Genomic DNA, 16495 nt, shown 5'->3' on the forward strand with positions numbered 1-16495 from the left:
TACACATTAAGTAGATTTGTCCCGTCGAAAAATGTATATTTGAGTAGAAAAATAAAGAAAATAATTAAGAAATCATTTACCCGTGCGTTCAGTTCATACACAATGTTATTATAAGAGGTGTGTAGGTTTCCCAAGAAGTTGTGGAGGCAGGTCATAATGAATTTGGTTTTATCAATACGTTAATGAATTGTCTGCAATAAATAAAATTATTAAAATAGGCTTTTTAGTAAAAGGTATAATAGGTTTTTTAGTAAAACTTATAATAGGTAATCATGGTACTACCTCTTAATGATTACTTTGAAAATAAATATACTATCTTAAAATTTAAGAAATTTTATATTATAGGCTTGTTTATATATTTTACCTATAATATATTAGTTGACATAGTATATTTTTATTTGTAATTGAATTTGGGAAAAAAATAAAATTTACGTAATTGAAATGAATATTATAATTAAAAAAATTATTTAATATTATATTAAATAATTATTTCTCTTAATTTTTTTACAAATAAGATAGTTATTTTATAATAAAGAGTAAGTTTTTAAAGAATAAGATATTCAATACCAACTCTTTCCCGTTTTATAAAAAAAATTATATAAACAGTTGGCTTTTTTCCGTTTATAAAAATACTTATAATTTATTACCGTTTATAAAAAAAATTGTATCAACAGTAAATTATTTCTTGTTTATAAAAAAATTTGTATAAACAGTTGACATTAGTTATTAAATATTGTATAAAATTAATGTCATTTGTTGATATTGTATAGAGAGTTATTTGAATTCCACCGTTATAGGTTAATATGTACATATAAAAAATAAAGGAAATAATTAAGCATTTATCTATCACAGTTGTAAATAAATATAATATAATGATGGTTAAAAATGTAAATAAAATATATACACATTAAGTAGCTTTGTCCCGTCGAAAAATGTATATTTGAGTAGAAAAATAAAGAAAATAATTAAGAAATCATTTACCCGTGCGTTCACACGGTTCATACACAATGTTATTATAAGAGGTGTGTAGGTTTCCCAAGAAGTTGTAGAGGCAGGTCATAATGAATTTGGTTTTATCAATACGTTAATGAATTGTCTGCAATAAATAAAATTATTAAAATACGCTTTTTAGTAAAAGGTATAATAGGTTTTTTTAGTAAAACTTATAATAGGTAATCATGGTACTACCTCTTAATGATTACTTTGAAAATAAATATACTATCTTAAAATTTAAGAAATTTTATATTATAGGCTTGTTTATATATTTTACCTATAATAAATTAGTTGACATAGTATATTTTTATTTGTAATTGAATTTGGGAAAAAAAATAAAATTTACGTAATTGAAATGAATATTATAATTAAAAAAATTATTTAATATTATATTAAATAATTATTCCTCTTAATTTTTTTACAAATAAGATAGTTATTTTATAATAAAGAGTAAGTTTTTAAAGAATAAGATATTCAATACCAACTCTTTCCCGTTTTATAAAAAAAATTATACAAACAGTTGGCTTTTTCCCGTTTATAAAAATACTTATAATTTATTACCGTTTATAAAAAAAAATGTATCAACAGTAAATTATTTCTTGTTTATAAAAAAATTTGTATAAACAGTTGACATTAGTTATTAAATATTGTATAAAATTAATGTCATTTGTTGATATTGTATAGAGAGTTATTTGAATTCCACCTTTTTAGGATTAATTAATCATAATGATTACTTTTAAATATTGGAATTGTGGAGACAGGTCATAATGAATTTGATTTTATCAATACGTTAATGAATTTGATTTTATCAATACGTTAATGAATGGTCTGCAATAAATAAAATTATTAAAATAGGCTTTTTAGTAAAAGGTATAATAGGTTTTTTTAGTAAAACTTATAATAGGTAATCATGGTACTACTACTACCTCTTAATGATTACTTTGAAAATAAATATACTATCTTAAATCAGACTATTAATCATGACATAAATGTAATGATGGTTTTAGTTTTTGATTTTTTTTAACTTGTCGACATAATTATTTGCCCTGATCATATAAAAAAATGTTTAAGGCAGTAATAACGATGAAGCAAATTTAATTTTTTAAATTAAAATAGTAAATAATAATAGTAGATAATAATAGTATCAAAAGCATAAAAAAAATCAATATTGATTAAAAACAATTAAAGTTAACGAAATAAAATTAAATCAATATATTAAAACTTGAAATTAAATATTTAGAATATCGTAGTAATGATTATATTAGATAAAAAATATTAATCCATTATATTTTAAACATAAATTCAAAAATATTTTAATATTGATTTTCTTATTTTATTTTATAAAATTAAATGACTTTTTCAAGGACGGTGGTTAACATTGGTATTATTAGCCTCTTATTTTATTTCAAGGACGGTGATTTTCTTATTTTATTTTCTAGTTAATATTAATATTAATTTAATTATTATTAGCCTCTTAGTTAGTATTAATATTAATTTAATTAATGTTAGCATTTTAGTTAATTTTGGTATTAATTTAATTTGTATCAGTATTCTAATTAATATTAGTATTATTACTAAATAACTGTGTTTTTTTTCATCATCAGTATCATTATCAGGTGTTTATTATTAGTTATTGGGTTAATTAATATTAAGTGGGATTAAGACTAATGAAGCAGAGTGGGCCAGATTGTGTATGCATTCCGGATCAAGGTAGTGGGCCACGGATCCATTTTTGGGCCAAACGCTTCAGGAGTAGTGGACCGGGTCAAACCGACCCGGATCCTGTTCACTCTCCTTCAACCTTCGAAACCCTAACCCCCACCTCCATCAGCGGCGCCGCCCCACACAAACCCTAATCTGATCAAGATCCAAGCCCAAAGTTGAATCAACTCACAATCATAAAATACAATCAAATCAAATAACTGAAACGAAATCAGAATTTAACAAAATAAAAAAAAATTTATTGAAAGATTCGAATCAATTACAAACAGATTGGAAATCAAATCATGAATCTAATCTAACCTAAACAATTTCTAACCCTAGACTATATAAACTAAGGACCTAAACTAAAGAAGAGGACGGAGGAATTAGAGAGAATTTTCTGGAAAATTTGAGGCGCCGCCGTGAATACGCACAACTTTCGATCTTCATCTTCATACCTGCAAATCACACACACAGAAAGAAATCAGAAGGAGAATGAGGAGCCAACACGATCCAATAATTCAAGAATATAAGGTAACTTCTAAATCGAACTTAGCTTAGGGTTGTTTGGTTGCATGTTGTTGTTTGTTGTCTGGGTTTTCAAAGGGGTAGGGTTCTTATTTGGGGTTAGGGTTCTTACTTTCTGGGTTAGGGTTCATCGTAGGGTTAGGGTTCATGTGGTTTTCTGGGTTCAGTTCAAAGTTGGATGAAGGTAGAAGATGAAGATCTTGAAGATCTTCATCTGGATGCAGCACTTTCTGGGTTGTTGGAGGGTGATTTACGGGGGTTCGCGGTTGGGGGGAGGTTGAAGATGAAGATTATCTTCATCTGGGTTTTAGGATGGTTTACGATGGAGTTTGAGGTGGTGTTACGGTGATTCACGGTGGGTGGAGGTGGTTCGGTGAGTTGAGAGGAAGATGAAGGAATATTGTTTGCAGCAGTGGGGAAGAGAAATTTTTTGGGAGAACCGAATGAGAGAGCGAAGGATTTTTTTACTTTTTGTTTTTTTGTTTTGTTGATTGTCCTTCTATATAATGAAAAGGAAGTGTTGGAAGTGATGAAATGCCAAAATAATTTGTTTTACGCGTGAAACAATATTTGGGGAAAACCAACGGTCCAATTATTAATATAAAAAATCTACAAATTAATTAAGTATTGCTGTATTCCATGCAGATTTGCACAACTATCTACAAAAGCATGACAATAATATTAATTATGGAAAAGAAATTGGACAATTGAAAAGTAATGCAATGATTAAGGAATAAATATTTTTAATTAAATTATTGAAGTATATGCAATTACCGTTGTGTCCCCGATTATCACCCTCAAATTGAAAGATGAGAGGGTTATTGAAAGGATTTCATATGTATTGTACTTTATTATATTAAAAGTAGATAAAGGGAATAGACCCATAATCGCGTTTTACCAATCATGAATAAAGAGGGTTGATGAATAAATCTCAGACAAAATTACACCGCACCAATGTGGAGACACTAAAATGCAAGACCAACTATATAATTAGCAGCACTACCGTATGTTTAACTATGCAAAGTCAGTACTGCTGAAGAAAAATCACAACTCCTTCCTTGAAACTTCTTCGAAACTTCAATGGCTATTATACTCAACAACGCTCAACTCTTGAACATTTTTAAATATCACCAACTAACTCTCTTGCAAAGTTTATACTTCAATGGAGCAACAACCAGAAGTTTTTACTTCTTCCAACGGAATTCATACTTACGATGTTTTCCTCAGTTTCAGAGGAGAAGACACTCGCTACGGTTTCACCGGAAATCTCTACCAAGCTCTAAACCAGAAAGGAATCAAAACTTTCATGGACGACGAAGTCATTAAGAGAGGACAACAAATTTCACCCACCATTTTCAAAGCAATTCAACACTCTAGAATAGCTATAGTTGTTTTCTCTAAAACCTATGCATCCTCGAAATGGTGCCTTCAAGAACTCGTCAAAATCATTGCATGTTATAGAGACAATGGACTAGTGGTGATTCCGGTGTTTTACAAAGTGGATCCATCAGAGGTTCGAAACCATACCGGGAATTATGGACAGCAGTTGGCCATGCATGAGGAGAAAATGAAGGAGGAAGTGCGGAGTTGGAGGTTGGCTTTGCGTGATGCTTCTAATCTGGCAGGATGGACTTTTAGAGATGGGTATGTATGCTCTCTTTTCTTTCATAATTCTATATATATTTTTTTTGTTCAGTAAGCTGCAAGTCATGTGTTTGATGAAATGTTTGGGTGTTTACTTTTGTTGGATATGAGTCAAATATATGTGGAGGGGTGCAGTTACTGTGCATAGATAAAAATCTATGCAGCATGCATAGATTATTATAGACCCTTGGATCATTGGATCAAATTCTAGACATCAATTGTTATTACTCAATACTCAATACTCACCACTCAATACTCAATACTGGATTCAAAACATGATCCAATGACTTATGTAGGCCTATGCATGGTGCATAGATAAAATCCTAATGATCTTAAGTTGGTACATGCATTTGGGAAAAAGAGGGAAAGTAGTGAAACTAGGAAAAATTTTCTGGAGAGTTTTTCTTTGCCTACAAACTGGGAAAATTCTTATTCACTTTGCAACTGTAAAATTTTGTGAATAGAAGTGTATTGTAGAATAGGGATTACTCTCTCTATTTATAGTTTTAGGTTGCTTTCTTCCTAAGCAAAGCCCAAAACTACAAAAGCCCAAAATAACTATTTTGGTCTAAGTTGAAATCCTATGTGAAGCAACCTACTTCGACACTTAGACACACCATTAATCTGTCGAGCAACATGCTGCTTCGATACAAGGGATTACAATCTCAACACAGAGTTGCATCTCCGGCCACAGCAAAGGCATTTTTCAGGTTTTCAGAGGTGTAAGACCAAGAAAGATGAACAATCTTGAAGAGGATCTTGGGTAATCTGGGCCTGTGGCCCAATCTATGTCATAGTAAGCACTGGTGGAGAATGGAGAATTAGGTTGTCCTTGTTGAAGGAGTAATCCATGACTGATTAACCTTTTAAGATATCTAAAAATGTGTTTGACTTATTTCCAATGCGATTCAAGTGGACTTACAATGAATTGGCTGACCTTGTCTACACTGAATGCAGAATGACACTAATTAACCTTTAAGCAACGTGACATGTGATAAGATGATGCAGAATAATCAACACCATAAAATTTCAAGAAACCCCCTAAAAATGTCAGTTTCAAGTTAACAAAGATTCATTCTTTATGTTTAATTAATGAAATAGAAATAATTAATCCATATGAAGGGACACCATTTTTAAGTTTAGATATCTGAAAGGACCAAAACTAAAATATTTTTAGTGGGGGCCAATTTCGTGAACATATAAAAATTGGGGGACAAAACTCCAACTAAGCTTAATTTTCTTCTTCTTGACTTTTTGGCATTTTCTGTTGCTATTAGAAATTACAAGTTGGTTGTGCTAGTTAGTTTTTATATTTGAAGTTTGTTAATTAGCTTTCTGTCATTACAAATTAGCTTCAGTTTTCACATTCCCGCATCTTTATATATTGTACATGAATTGTAAATGATAATTAAGTTGAATCAGTTCAATAGAGAAACTCTTCACAATCTTCCTTTATTTGGAACAAATAAAACTAGACACGATGAATTTAGTTTTGAGTATTCATAACATTTTGTACTTTGACAGATATGAATATGAATATGAGTTTATCAAAAGGATCGTTGACACAGTGCACAACACATCAAAACAAAACCTTTCACATGTTGATGATCATGCAGTTGGACTTGAGATGCGCGTATCTAATATACTATTCCGTTTACAAATGCTTGATGCAACTGTTATCATGATAGGAATATGCGGGGTTGGTGGAATAGGAAAAACTACTTTGGCAAGAGCGGTGTACGACTCAATTGGCCAACAATTTGAGGGTCTTTGCTTCCTCCCTGATGTCAGAGGAAATTCAAGCAAATATGGATTGGCATATCTACAACAGGTAATTCTTTATGATACGGTTGGCGAGAGTATCAAGCTGCGTAATGAGAATGAAGGAATTTCAATCCTGATCAGAAAGTTGCAAAATAAAAGGATTCTTTTGATACTTGATGACATTGACAAATTGGATCAATTGAAGAATTTAGCAGGAACACCTAGTTGGTTTGGTTGTGGAAGTAGGATTATCATAACTACTAGGCGTAAAGATATTCTAGCTGCTCATGGAGTTGGAAATATATATGATGTACCTGTATTTAATTTTCAGGAAGCTCTTGTATTTTTAAGTTCAATTGCATCAAAAAGACCTAATCCTGATGTAGAATGGGACCGCGCAATCAGCTATTCCCGCGGTCTTCCATTGGTCTTAAAGATTATCGGTTCTGATTTATTAGAAAAATCACCGGATGAATGGGAGATTTCATTAGGCAGATATGAAAAAGTCTGCAATGAAGAAACTCAGAGTATACTTGAAGTGAGTTATAATAGTTTGAATGAACTCGAGAAGAGAATTTTCACCGATATTGCATGTTTCTTTGCTGGAGAGCCTTTTTCATATGTCAAAAAAGTACTATCTGCGTGTGGTTTCGTTACAAAATATGGTATTGAGTCTATTGACAGACTTAAGGATAGATCCCTTATATCGATCACTCCCAGTGGAAGTTTGATGGTGCATGATCATATAATAGACATGGCTATGAGTATAGTACAACAAGAATCACCTACGAATCCTTCTAGTTGTCTCATTTTCAACAAATTCAAGGTATGTATAAGTGCTATGTGAAATATTCCCTTTGAACTTAAATTACGAATAATAGTATCCAATGTATTTTCTAATTGTTGGTGTTTTTTGCTTACAGAATATGAAGAGTTTGATTAGTATTGATTTCACTGACTGTATATACATAACAGAAATACCTGATATGTCCGGTATCCCAAACTTGAGGATATTGTATCTTGATAATTGTATAAATGTTACAAAAATTCATGATTCTGTTGGATTTCTTGATAACCTGATGGAGCTGACAGCCACAGGATGCACTAATCTAGAAACAATCCCTAAGGCATTCGAGTTGGCATCTCTTAAAGTTCTCTCTTTCTCCGAGTGTCCGAAACTTGTGAGGTTCCCAGAAATATTGTGCAAGATCGAAAATTTGCAACACATCAACTTGTGGCAAACTGGCATAGAGGAATTACCATTTTCAATTGGAAATGTGACTGGACTTGAAGTTTTAACTCTGATGGATTGTACTAGGCTTGATAAGCTACCTAGTAGCATTTTTACGCTACCAAGACTTCAAGAAATTCAAGCTGACTCGTGTAAAGGGTTCGGCATTTCTATTGAATGTGAAGATTATAATGGACCAGTGAAATTCTCCGTGTCTCCAAACAAGATTCGTCTGTATTTGAGCTCTTGCAATTTAACAAATGAACATCTTTTTATCTGTCTCCGTGGTTTCGCCAACGTTGTACACATGGACCTGTCTTACAGTAATTTCACTGTCCTTCCACCATGCATTAAAGAATGTATCAACTTGAACACTCTTCTGTTAACAAACTGCAATCAACTTCAAGAAATCTCAGTAATTCCACCAAATTTGATGGATATCGATGCAGTGAATTGCACATCATTGACATCTCAGTCACAAAGTGTACTATTAAGCCAAGTAAGGGTTAATTATGTTTTTAGTCTTTGAAAATACATCACAAATTACATCGATGAATTTGCTTATGCTAACTATCAAATTTTGACTATTTTATGAATGATCAGGCATTTCATGAAACTGGAGAAAAAAGTGTAATGCTTCCAGGATCAAGTATACCAGAATGGTTCGATCATCGCAGCAGTGAAAGATCCATTTCCTTTTACGTTCGTGAGAGATTCCCTAGTATTTGTGTGTGTGTTGTTTTCGGAGTGATGGAAAAACTGCCTTATCATTTTCTAGTTAACGTCTGTTTAATCATCAACGGCCATAAAACAATACTATCACAATGTTGTAGTCGGTCAATTGTAAAAGAACATGTGTGGATGTTTGATCTAAGAAATTTAATCGACCGTAGAGAAACATGGTTGGAACGTGGTTGGAATCATGTGGAAATTTCATGCGAAGATTGTCAAGATGAGCATTTGATGGCCGAAGCTGTTCATGGAGTTAGAAGAAAGACAATTGTAAAATGGTATGGAGTTCATGTGTATAGACAAGAAAACAACACAATGGAGAATGTCTTATTCACAAGTGCCAACATAAAACAAGAAAACAATATTAATGATGAAAGATTTAATGGAGACAATTACCCTCTGTCTAAACGGCAGTGTATATGAATGTTCTTCAGAAGAATGATGTTGTATAGAAATGGTAATTTGATTTTCTCCATATTCATATTTACTGTAAGATATTAATAAAGAAGTAAGAATGCATACTTTTTTCAGCTTTTATACAGCACTATTGATGAATGTACCTTACATTTGCATAGGTGTGTCCGCATGCATACAAGTTTGATTTGTTAGCTCAAAGAAGTCAGAGCTTATTGTAATTCTACTCCTCCCAATGTAGCATAAACATAAAAAGGCAACTAGCATAATTTATTTTTGTCTCAACTCTCCGATTCTATTGAAAATTTGAAGTTTAGTGATGTTATAAGTAAAATCGGATTTATTCCATACTGGAATAGAGAATGGATGAAAGGTTGAAGATGACTATTGTGGAAAGACTTCCAATACGGTGGTAGAGGTCTTCGATGCCTTGAAATGGATATCTGCAAGATTAACAATCTAATGCTTAAGTCAGTGTTTGCAAGGGACCACTAGGAATTGAATATCCACCTTTCTGATGTCTCTCCCTTCTCCAAAGGTCACCATAAGTTCAATGAAGCCCTAGGGGCGAGTCAATGATAAGTTGAAGCCTTGCAGATCAGTGTCCATGTTGGGTGAAAATATTTCTTCTTCAAGCCTAACTTGGTGAAAAGTTCGGCGTACATACTATCGCACAAAACATCAAAGTTGGTCATGTTGGACGTTGTCACTACATGAAATAATTCATTGGGGGATGCCCCTTACTTTTTCACTGTCTTTGAACTCTAGGTTGGACCATTCGGGTTTCTTTCCTAATGACGATTTTCCCTTCCTATTTACTGTCAACAATTCTGCAATCTTCCTATTTACGGTTCCCTTGGACAAAATCTTCCTCTTCTTGTCCCTCTAGTTTCCCTCTCTAGTGAAGTTGAATTTTGAAGATGAACCCTCATAGTCTTTTAGCTTCAGCACCCATAAACATAGGATTAGCTTTGATAACACTATCACTCTTCTCCATCCTCAAGAAGCAACCTTCTCTTGCTTCTATCTGTTATGCTCACGCTCTTGTCATCATCAGGCTCTTCAAATTTTGGTTTGTTAACTTTCACTCTCATTCTCATATTCTCTTTTTTTATTTATAGTTTAATATTTTGTTTTCAATTTGTAGCATTAAGTATTTTGTAGTGTGTTCTCTTGTTGGAATGGAGATACTTCTCCCAAATAATTATGATGGTGTCAAGGAAGTTAGAGATATGAGTTACTCTACTATGGATTCTTTTACTATATCCAATGTATCAAGAGGTTCTACAAGGTTAGATTTACTTATTTTCCATATCTAAAACCTTAGAGATTCTAGCTTTACACTTTGGACACATCATATTCAAACTGATCTATATGGTTTTGTAACAGGCTTTGGGTACCTACTTTATAAGGTGAAGTTTTCAGTTATTTTCATATCTCATAACATTATTTACTTTTTGTTAACAGAAGAGAAATGTTGAACTTCAAAATTTAAAGCTTAGACCGGATTGTGAAATTCCATTATGCATTGATCAGAAGTTTCTGCAACTGCACCGCAACGCAGCCCAACCTCTGCATTACCAACTTTTGTGCAGCTGTGTTTTCCGTCTTTGAAAAATTGATCATTAAAAGTTTAATTTTCTGTTTGATTATAAAATCTGAAAACAAAGAATCTTTGCCACCCATTGCAGTCCTATCAGGCTCAAGAGATTAGTCTCTGCAGTTGCGCGCAGATGATACCTGAATTCTACCAAAAAAAAAATCTGAAAACAAAGAATCTTGATCGGTGTTAGGAGTTGCCTGTCTGTCGCTTTTGTTACATTCAAGTCACATTCTGCTGCAGCAATAGCAGCTCAGAGCCAACAGCATTCACATTGCATAATCAACCAATTCAAGCAAAATTACATGATAAATCTCAAAAACACATACATGTTCATCATAAACACAATAATAAGTACATAATGCATTACATTAATTTCCCTAAATTCTAACTAACCATCCTTTTCTCCTATCAATACACATAGCAAGAAACACTTCTCTCCAATTAGGATCCATAAATTTCTCCACAGCTTTCATATAAACGTCGTCGCTAACATCTTCAATCTCATTAAGAACATTCACACACTTAGTAATTGAACAACTGTGATTTACACTCTTTTTTTCAGCTAAAAGAAAATCTGATTTAGCCTTAGATGCTTCAGCATATGCAAACAGTGCATTTATCATTGCCTTTTGCAAAGATTCTTTATCATCATCTAAACTGTTATCATCATATGAATTATCTGGATCTATGTTTGTTGATTCTTGAGTAGATGAATAATGAAATTCTCCATCTGCAACATTTCTGATTTCGAATAACTTAGATTAGATGATATAACAGATTTGATTAATCTATGTATGAAATTAACTATAACAAACAATATAATATGAAATTGAAAATATGAGATAGCGTAAGAATGAATTAGGAGAACCTGTTGTTCGGCATAGTTGATTCTCGATTAGAGATTTTGATCCTTGCAACTCTATACCATTGTATATGAGATTTTGTTATGGGAAGGTATATGCTTAAATGAGTTTGTGCGGAAGCATCTAGTTAGGTTTTTGGGATAATAATTGGGGGGTAGGATTAGCTACATTTAGTATAAGGTTATGTTTGGGAGTTTCCAGGGGAAGGGAGGGGAGGGCTTTGAAAAATAGGAAGAATTTGGTGAAAAGGATAAAAAGATTATGGGTATGGGGGTTTTGGAGGGTTTGAGTTTATTCATAACACCAAAGACCCCATAAAAGTAATAGTTTTCTCTTTCCACATTTAATTACTTAATATTTTTAACCATTGGATTGAAAAGAATTAATGGTCAATATGTGGAGTAAGTTATAATAACTTACTCCTGGAGTAAATATATCTCTCCTCATATATATATATATATATATATATATATATATATATATATATATATAGAGGAGGGATCAAATTACACCCGAAGAGTTACACCACGAGTTACACTCGTTCAAAAACTACATCTCAAATCAATATTTTTTAAATTCAACCGTTGGATTGAAACATAATATCATATAGATCATACCTATAAAGTTTGAGCTTAATCTATAATGATTTACTATATCATCAAGATATCCAGAGATTAACGTTAAAATGAGCTTTCATATAACGTTAATTTTGATGTGATTCAATGACATAGTAAATCATTGTAGATTAAGCTCAAACTTTATAGGTATGATCTATATGATATTATGTTTCAATCCAACGGTTGAATTTAAAAAATATTAATTCGAGATGTAATTATTGAACGAGTGTAACTCGTGGTGTAACTCTTCGGGTGTAATTTGATCCCTCCTCATATATATATATATATATATATATATATATATATATATATATATATATATATATATATATATATATATATGTGTGTGTGTGTGTAATAGGATCAAATGACACCAAAGTGTCAAAGTTTGATTTGACACAAAATCTCAAACTTATTAATGAAAACACATCAATGTGTAACATTTGGTCAACGTGTAACCATATACACACATCAATGTGTAACATTTGGTTAACAATTTAATTATTGTACAAGACAATTTTCGGAAATTAATAATGAAAATTTATTACAAAATTTTATATTCTATCACACCTCCGCAATCGAAGCAAGAGGTTCGCGGACGCTTGGACTAGTCCGAAAATCACCAAAGAGAATGCAAGGAAGCCATTTAGTCAAGATGTCAACAATCTGATGTCGGTAGGGAACATGAAGAACATGTGCCTGACCACCAGCTACTTTTTCCGAACAAAATGAATGTCCATCTCAATATGCTTGGTACGTTTATGTTGCACAAGATTAACATTGTCACAATACAACCAAAGTGGCTTGAGGAATAGGAAAATGAAGCTTCAAAAGAAGATTATGAATCCAACATGACTCAAATACAACATTAACAACACCTATATATTCGACTTTAGCACTAGAACGAGAGAGGTTGGGTTGTTGTTTGGAAGACCAAGAGATAAAGTTGCCTCTAGAAAAACACTATAGCCAGATGTGTAGCGTCTACCGTTTGGGATGGTGTTTACGGTGATTTTCGGTAAACAACCGCTAGTCTTCCAAACTATAATAAATATGATTTGGTTACTCGCGGGATCGACTAGATTGATCCTAGGACATAGTCAAACAAAAGGTTTATTGATGTGATTTGGTTCATACCTGTTTGTTTTGATTTCAAGAAACTTATGTTCAAATGGTTAATCGTTCGATACAACGCTAATTGCATAAGTTAGTGTAATTTCGAAACATCAATCGTAATAAGAGAAAACATGTAAATTGCGAAATTGTAAATTGCAAGAAAATTAAAGTACATGGAAATTAAATGACTTTGAAAGTAAAGGCATAAACAGGGAAAGAGAAGTAAAGAAATTAAAAGACATTTGATAAAAGTTGTAGCAACCTGCCCTAAAAATAAAGACTTAGAGTCGCCACCTATTCTGAAGGGCGAATAGGAAACCCTACGCAGTTATGAGATTCAGGGTAAGTTATTATAATCAGGTCGAGGGAAAGTGTTAGGCACCCTCAACCCTTTCCTATTGGCTTTGAATCTAAGGGAAAGGTTTATGGCTAAAATATTGAGGTTTAATAGCTAAGAAAGTGAATAGGAGAAAAATTGAGATTTTAAGGGGGGAGACTCGCCTTGTTACCAAGTGCCTACGTATCTCCTTATGGAGAATCAGAGTCAACGTAGTTCGGGCACAGGGTTGTACGCCTTAGAATTGATTATGAAAGTGTTTGAAGGCTTTTGGAATGGCCTGTCGTAGTTTTAGAAGTTGTGATTTGAAAATCGCAATTGAAGGGATGAAAATCCGTAGTATCGTGGTTTAGTGTTTTTTAGAGGTTTTGGGCGTACAACCCTGATTTGATATGACACCGTTAGATGCGATGACCAATAGATTTGGTCAGTATAGCTAACGGATTATGGGGCATTGCTGGTTACTCAGATCGATAGCTTGATCGTCGCGAACAACAAATTAGACGTGTTTTAGATTTGTATTTTTATCTCTCATCTAATGCGACCAATAGCTTTAGTCGGGTCGAGGAGAGAATTCATGTTGATGTTTTTGTTATTTTTATCTCTCGTCTAATGCGACTAATAGCTTTAGTCGGGTCGAGGAGAGAATTAATTGAAGGTTAATGCTTCACCAAATGGGCAATGGGATTGGGCAAACCCTAACGTATTGGTATTTTTATAGAGTCTTTGTGATTTACCAATTAATATTGATTAAATTAAGTACATCAAATAATCGAGTAATCGAAAATAATCGGGAAAATAGTATGATCCTAAAGCCTAATCCTAATTGATAAATTATATTTTAATCTTAATTAAAATAAATTAATTCAATTAAACACTATTATTTAATATTTAATATAAATATCAAAATAAATAAATAAGTAGTGTATAGGACCTGGCACCAATCCTGTGCTGCTGCTCTTGGAGAGTTCATGGTGGAGCCTCAGCCTTGTGTGCGTCAGATCTGGCTTAGTGATCATCCAAGGGTCGAGTATTGAAGGTGTATGGTGTATCTCCTGGAGGCACGCGCATGGAATCAAGAAGCTTGTTAATTCATAAAATTAAACGCTGGAGCTGGGATTCGAACCAGCGTGTCTTTGGTCACCAGCTACTTGCCTTTGCCAACGCGCCAAGCTTCACTTGCTGATATTGAATTGAATCATACGCTACATAACACTTCAAAATCGCGTAACAGAATTTAAATAAAACAAACAGCGCCTTGTCGCTGTTCTTCTTCTTCGTGAGTTTTTTAGAAAAAAACACAGACTTGTACCTACAGTTTTGAAGCATAGCCATAGCCCTGCAATTGCCAAACTCACAATACACATTAAATAAATCGCAAACGAAATCACGTTTAAATCATAAATCAATTTCTAAACGTGGTAGAGCCCTTGATTTGAGCTAATTCAGTCTCTAATTATGCAGCCCCAATTTGAAAACTTAGAACCCTAGTAATGGTGATTCTTGAAACCTGCATCTAAAACACAATTAAATTATCCAGATCGAATCACACCATCAATACAAACACAAATATATAATTAATTCATATGCAGAAGGCATGTAAGCATGGAATCGGGTTCAAGCAATTTTTGCTCTTTGCTTCAGCTTCTCTTTTCTTTTCTTTTTTTTTACGGTTTCTTTTGGAGGCAGCCTCCCTCCCCCTTTTTTCTTCTGAATTCGTCCTATATATGTACATGGATTAGGTCAAGAAACTCTAATCAAATCAAGATTTCATGGATCCAAACTTGCAAACTTGCCATTCTTGATTCTTCTCAAACTTCTTTTCACGTTTTTTTGTTAATACAGCCCTTTTTTTTTTAATTTCATATTTATATTTTTTAAAATGAGTAAAAGAAATAATTATAAGATATAAAGAACAAATACTAATAATAACAATAATTCTATTAAAATTCTAACCTAAATAATAATATACTAATTCTAGATAACATTAATAATAATATCACCTAACATTAATATTAATAATAAAATTAATAATATTAAATACTAATAGTTAGAAGTAATAAAAATTACTAATAATAATCCAAAAAAATGCAAATGTTAGTAAAAGAAAAAAAAATAATATTAACAAATGATGAAACCCTTGAAACACCTGTTAATCGCACCCCATTTATTTCTCAGGATATTTTATAAGAGGGCGGGTTTGACAATAGGAATGTCAAACCCCATGACTCTTAATTTTGACCCTTGATGAATTAAAAGATATAGATCTGATTGGGCACATTTTGGGGTATGACAGCTGCCCCTGTTCAATCTTCTTAAACCTGAAGAGTCGGATAGGCACGTCTGCCTATCGTAATCTAAAGGTAGAAGATGATTGAACACTGAAATGCCCTGAAATTTGCCTTTGTTGGGAAGGAATTCCATGGGAGATGGGCTTACAGATGCCACCCAAGGTAAATACCCCTCTCTTTCGAATGTGAAGCAGATGTTTTCGAAAGGAATCACTGTGTTTCGATTGTAGCACGGCCTAAAAAAGGCAACCTGAATTTTATGCAATGTTATGATGCATGCGATGTATGATGCACTAAGCTTCTCAAAATAAATGAGAGCGATGTATGTATATGCATTATGTATGAATGAGGTATGTTAGTTGAATGATGCATGATTGTAGTTGAAGCATGTTAGTAGTTTTGAAAAAGAGAATAAAAACCTTTGTTTGATGTTGATGATATTTTGGAGAAGATCATTGCCGAGGGACTAACGTGATAAACCCAATTGAGAAACCTTTTGAAAATATTGTTGTGAAACCCTTTGTGAAACCCTGTTTGCCTGGAAAAGCTCCTAGAAAGGATGAAATACGTCTTAAAGAAGACTGCCTGGAAAGGCTCCTGAAAAAGATGGAATATGTCTTAAAGAAGACTGCCTGGAAAGGTTCCTGAAAAGGATGGAATA

At 32.7% G+C, this 16495-nt stretch overlaps 2 protein-coding genes across 2 annotated transcripts; one reads left to right on the plus strand and one right to left on the minus strand.

Moving 5' to 3' along the window:
• The first annotated feature begins 4255 nt into the window (after nucleotides 1-4255).
• On the plus strand, nucleotides 4256-10621 carry LOC131659751 (disease resistance protein RPV1-like). The gene is made up of 7 exons (XM_058928900.1): nucleotides 4256-4866; nucleotides 6391-7456; nucleotides 7554-8360; nucleotides 8465-9003; nucleotides 10155-10298; nucleotides 10397-10403; nucleotides 10475-10621. The coding sequence occupies exons 1-7, from the start codon at nucleotides 4385-4387 to the stop codon at nucleotides 10619-10621; spliced, it is 3192 nt and encodes a 1063-aa protein (XP_058784883.1). The 5' UTR covers nucleotides 4256-4384.
• LOC131657155 (uncharacterized) lies at nucleotides 10367-11636 on the minus strand. The gene is made up of 2 exons (XM_058926635.1): nucleotides 11479-11636; nucleotides 10367-11351 (listed from the first exon to the last, which is right to left on the minus strand). Exons 1-2 carry the CDS (start codon nucleotides 11490-11492, stop codon nucleotides 10988-10990), a joined length of 378 nt encoding a protein of 125 aa, XP_058782618.1. The 5' UTR covers nucleotides 11493-11636; the 3' UTR covers nucleotides 10367-10987.
• Between the last annotated feature and the right edge of the window lie 4859 nt (nucleotides 11637-16495).

This window comes from Vicia villosa, linkage group LG3 (assembly GCF_029867415.1).
Source record: "Vicia villosa cultivar HV-30 ecotype Madison, WI linkage group LG3, Vvil1.0, whole genome shotgun sequence".
Classification (NCBI taxonomy): Eukaryota; Viridiplantae; Streptophyta; class Magnoliopsida; order Fabales; family Fabaceae; genus Vicia; species Vicia villosa.

What these genes read in the sequence shown, in the direction of transcription:
- LOC131659751 (XM_058928900.1), top strand. Translation starts at nt 4,385, where the DNA reads ATGGAGCAACAACCAGAAGTTTTTACTTCTTCCAACGGAATTCATACT. An exon ending in AAAGTGTACTATTAAGCCAA is followed by an intron (nt 8,361 to 8,464) that starts GTAAGGGTTAAT and finishes ATGAATGATCAG; the next exon opens with GCATTTCATGAAACTGGAGA. An exon ending in AATTACCCTCTGTCTAAACG is followed by an intron (nt 9,004 to 10,154) that starts GCAGTGTATATG and finishes TTCAATTTGTAG; the next exon opens with CATTAAGTATTTTGTAGTGT.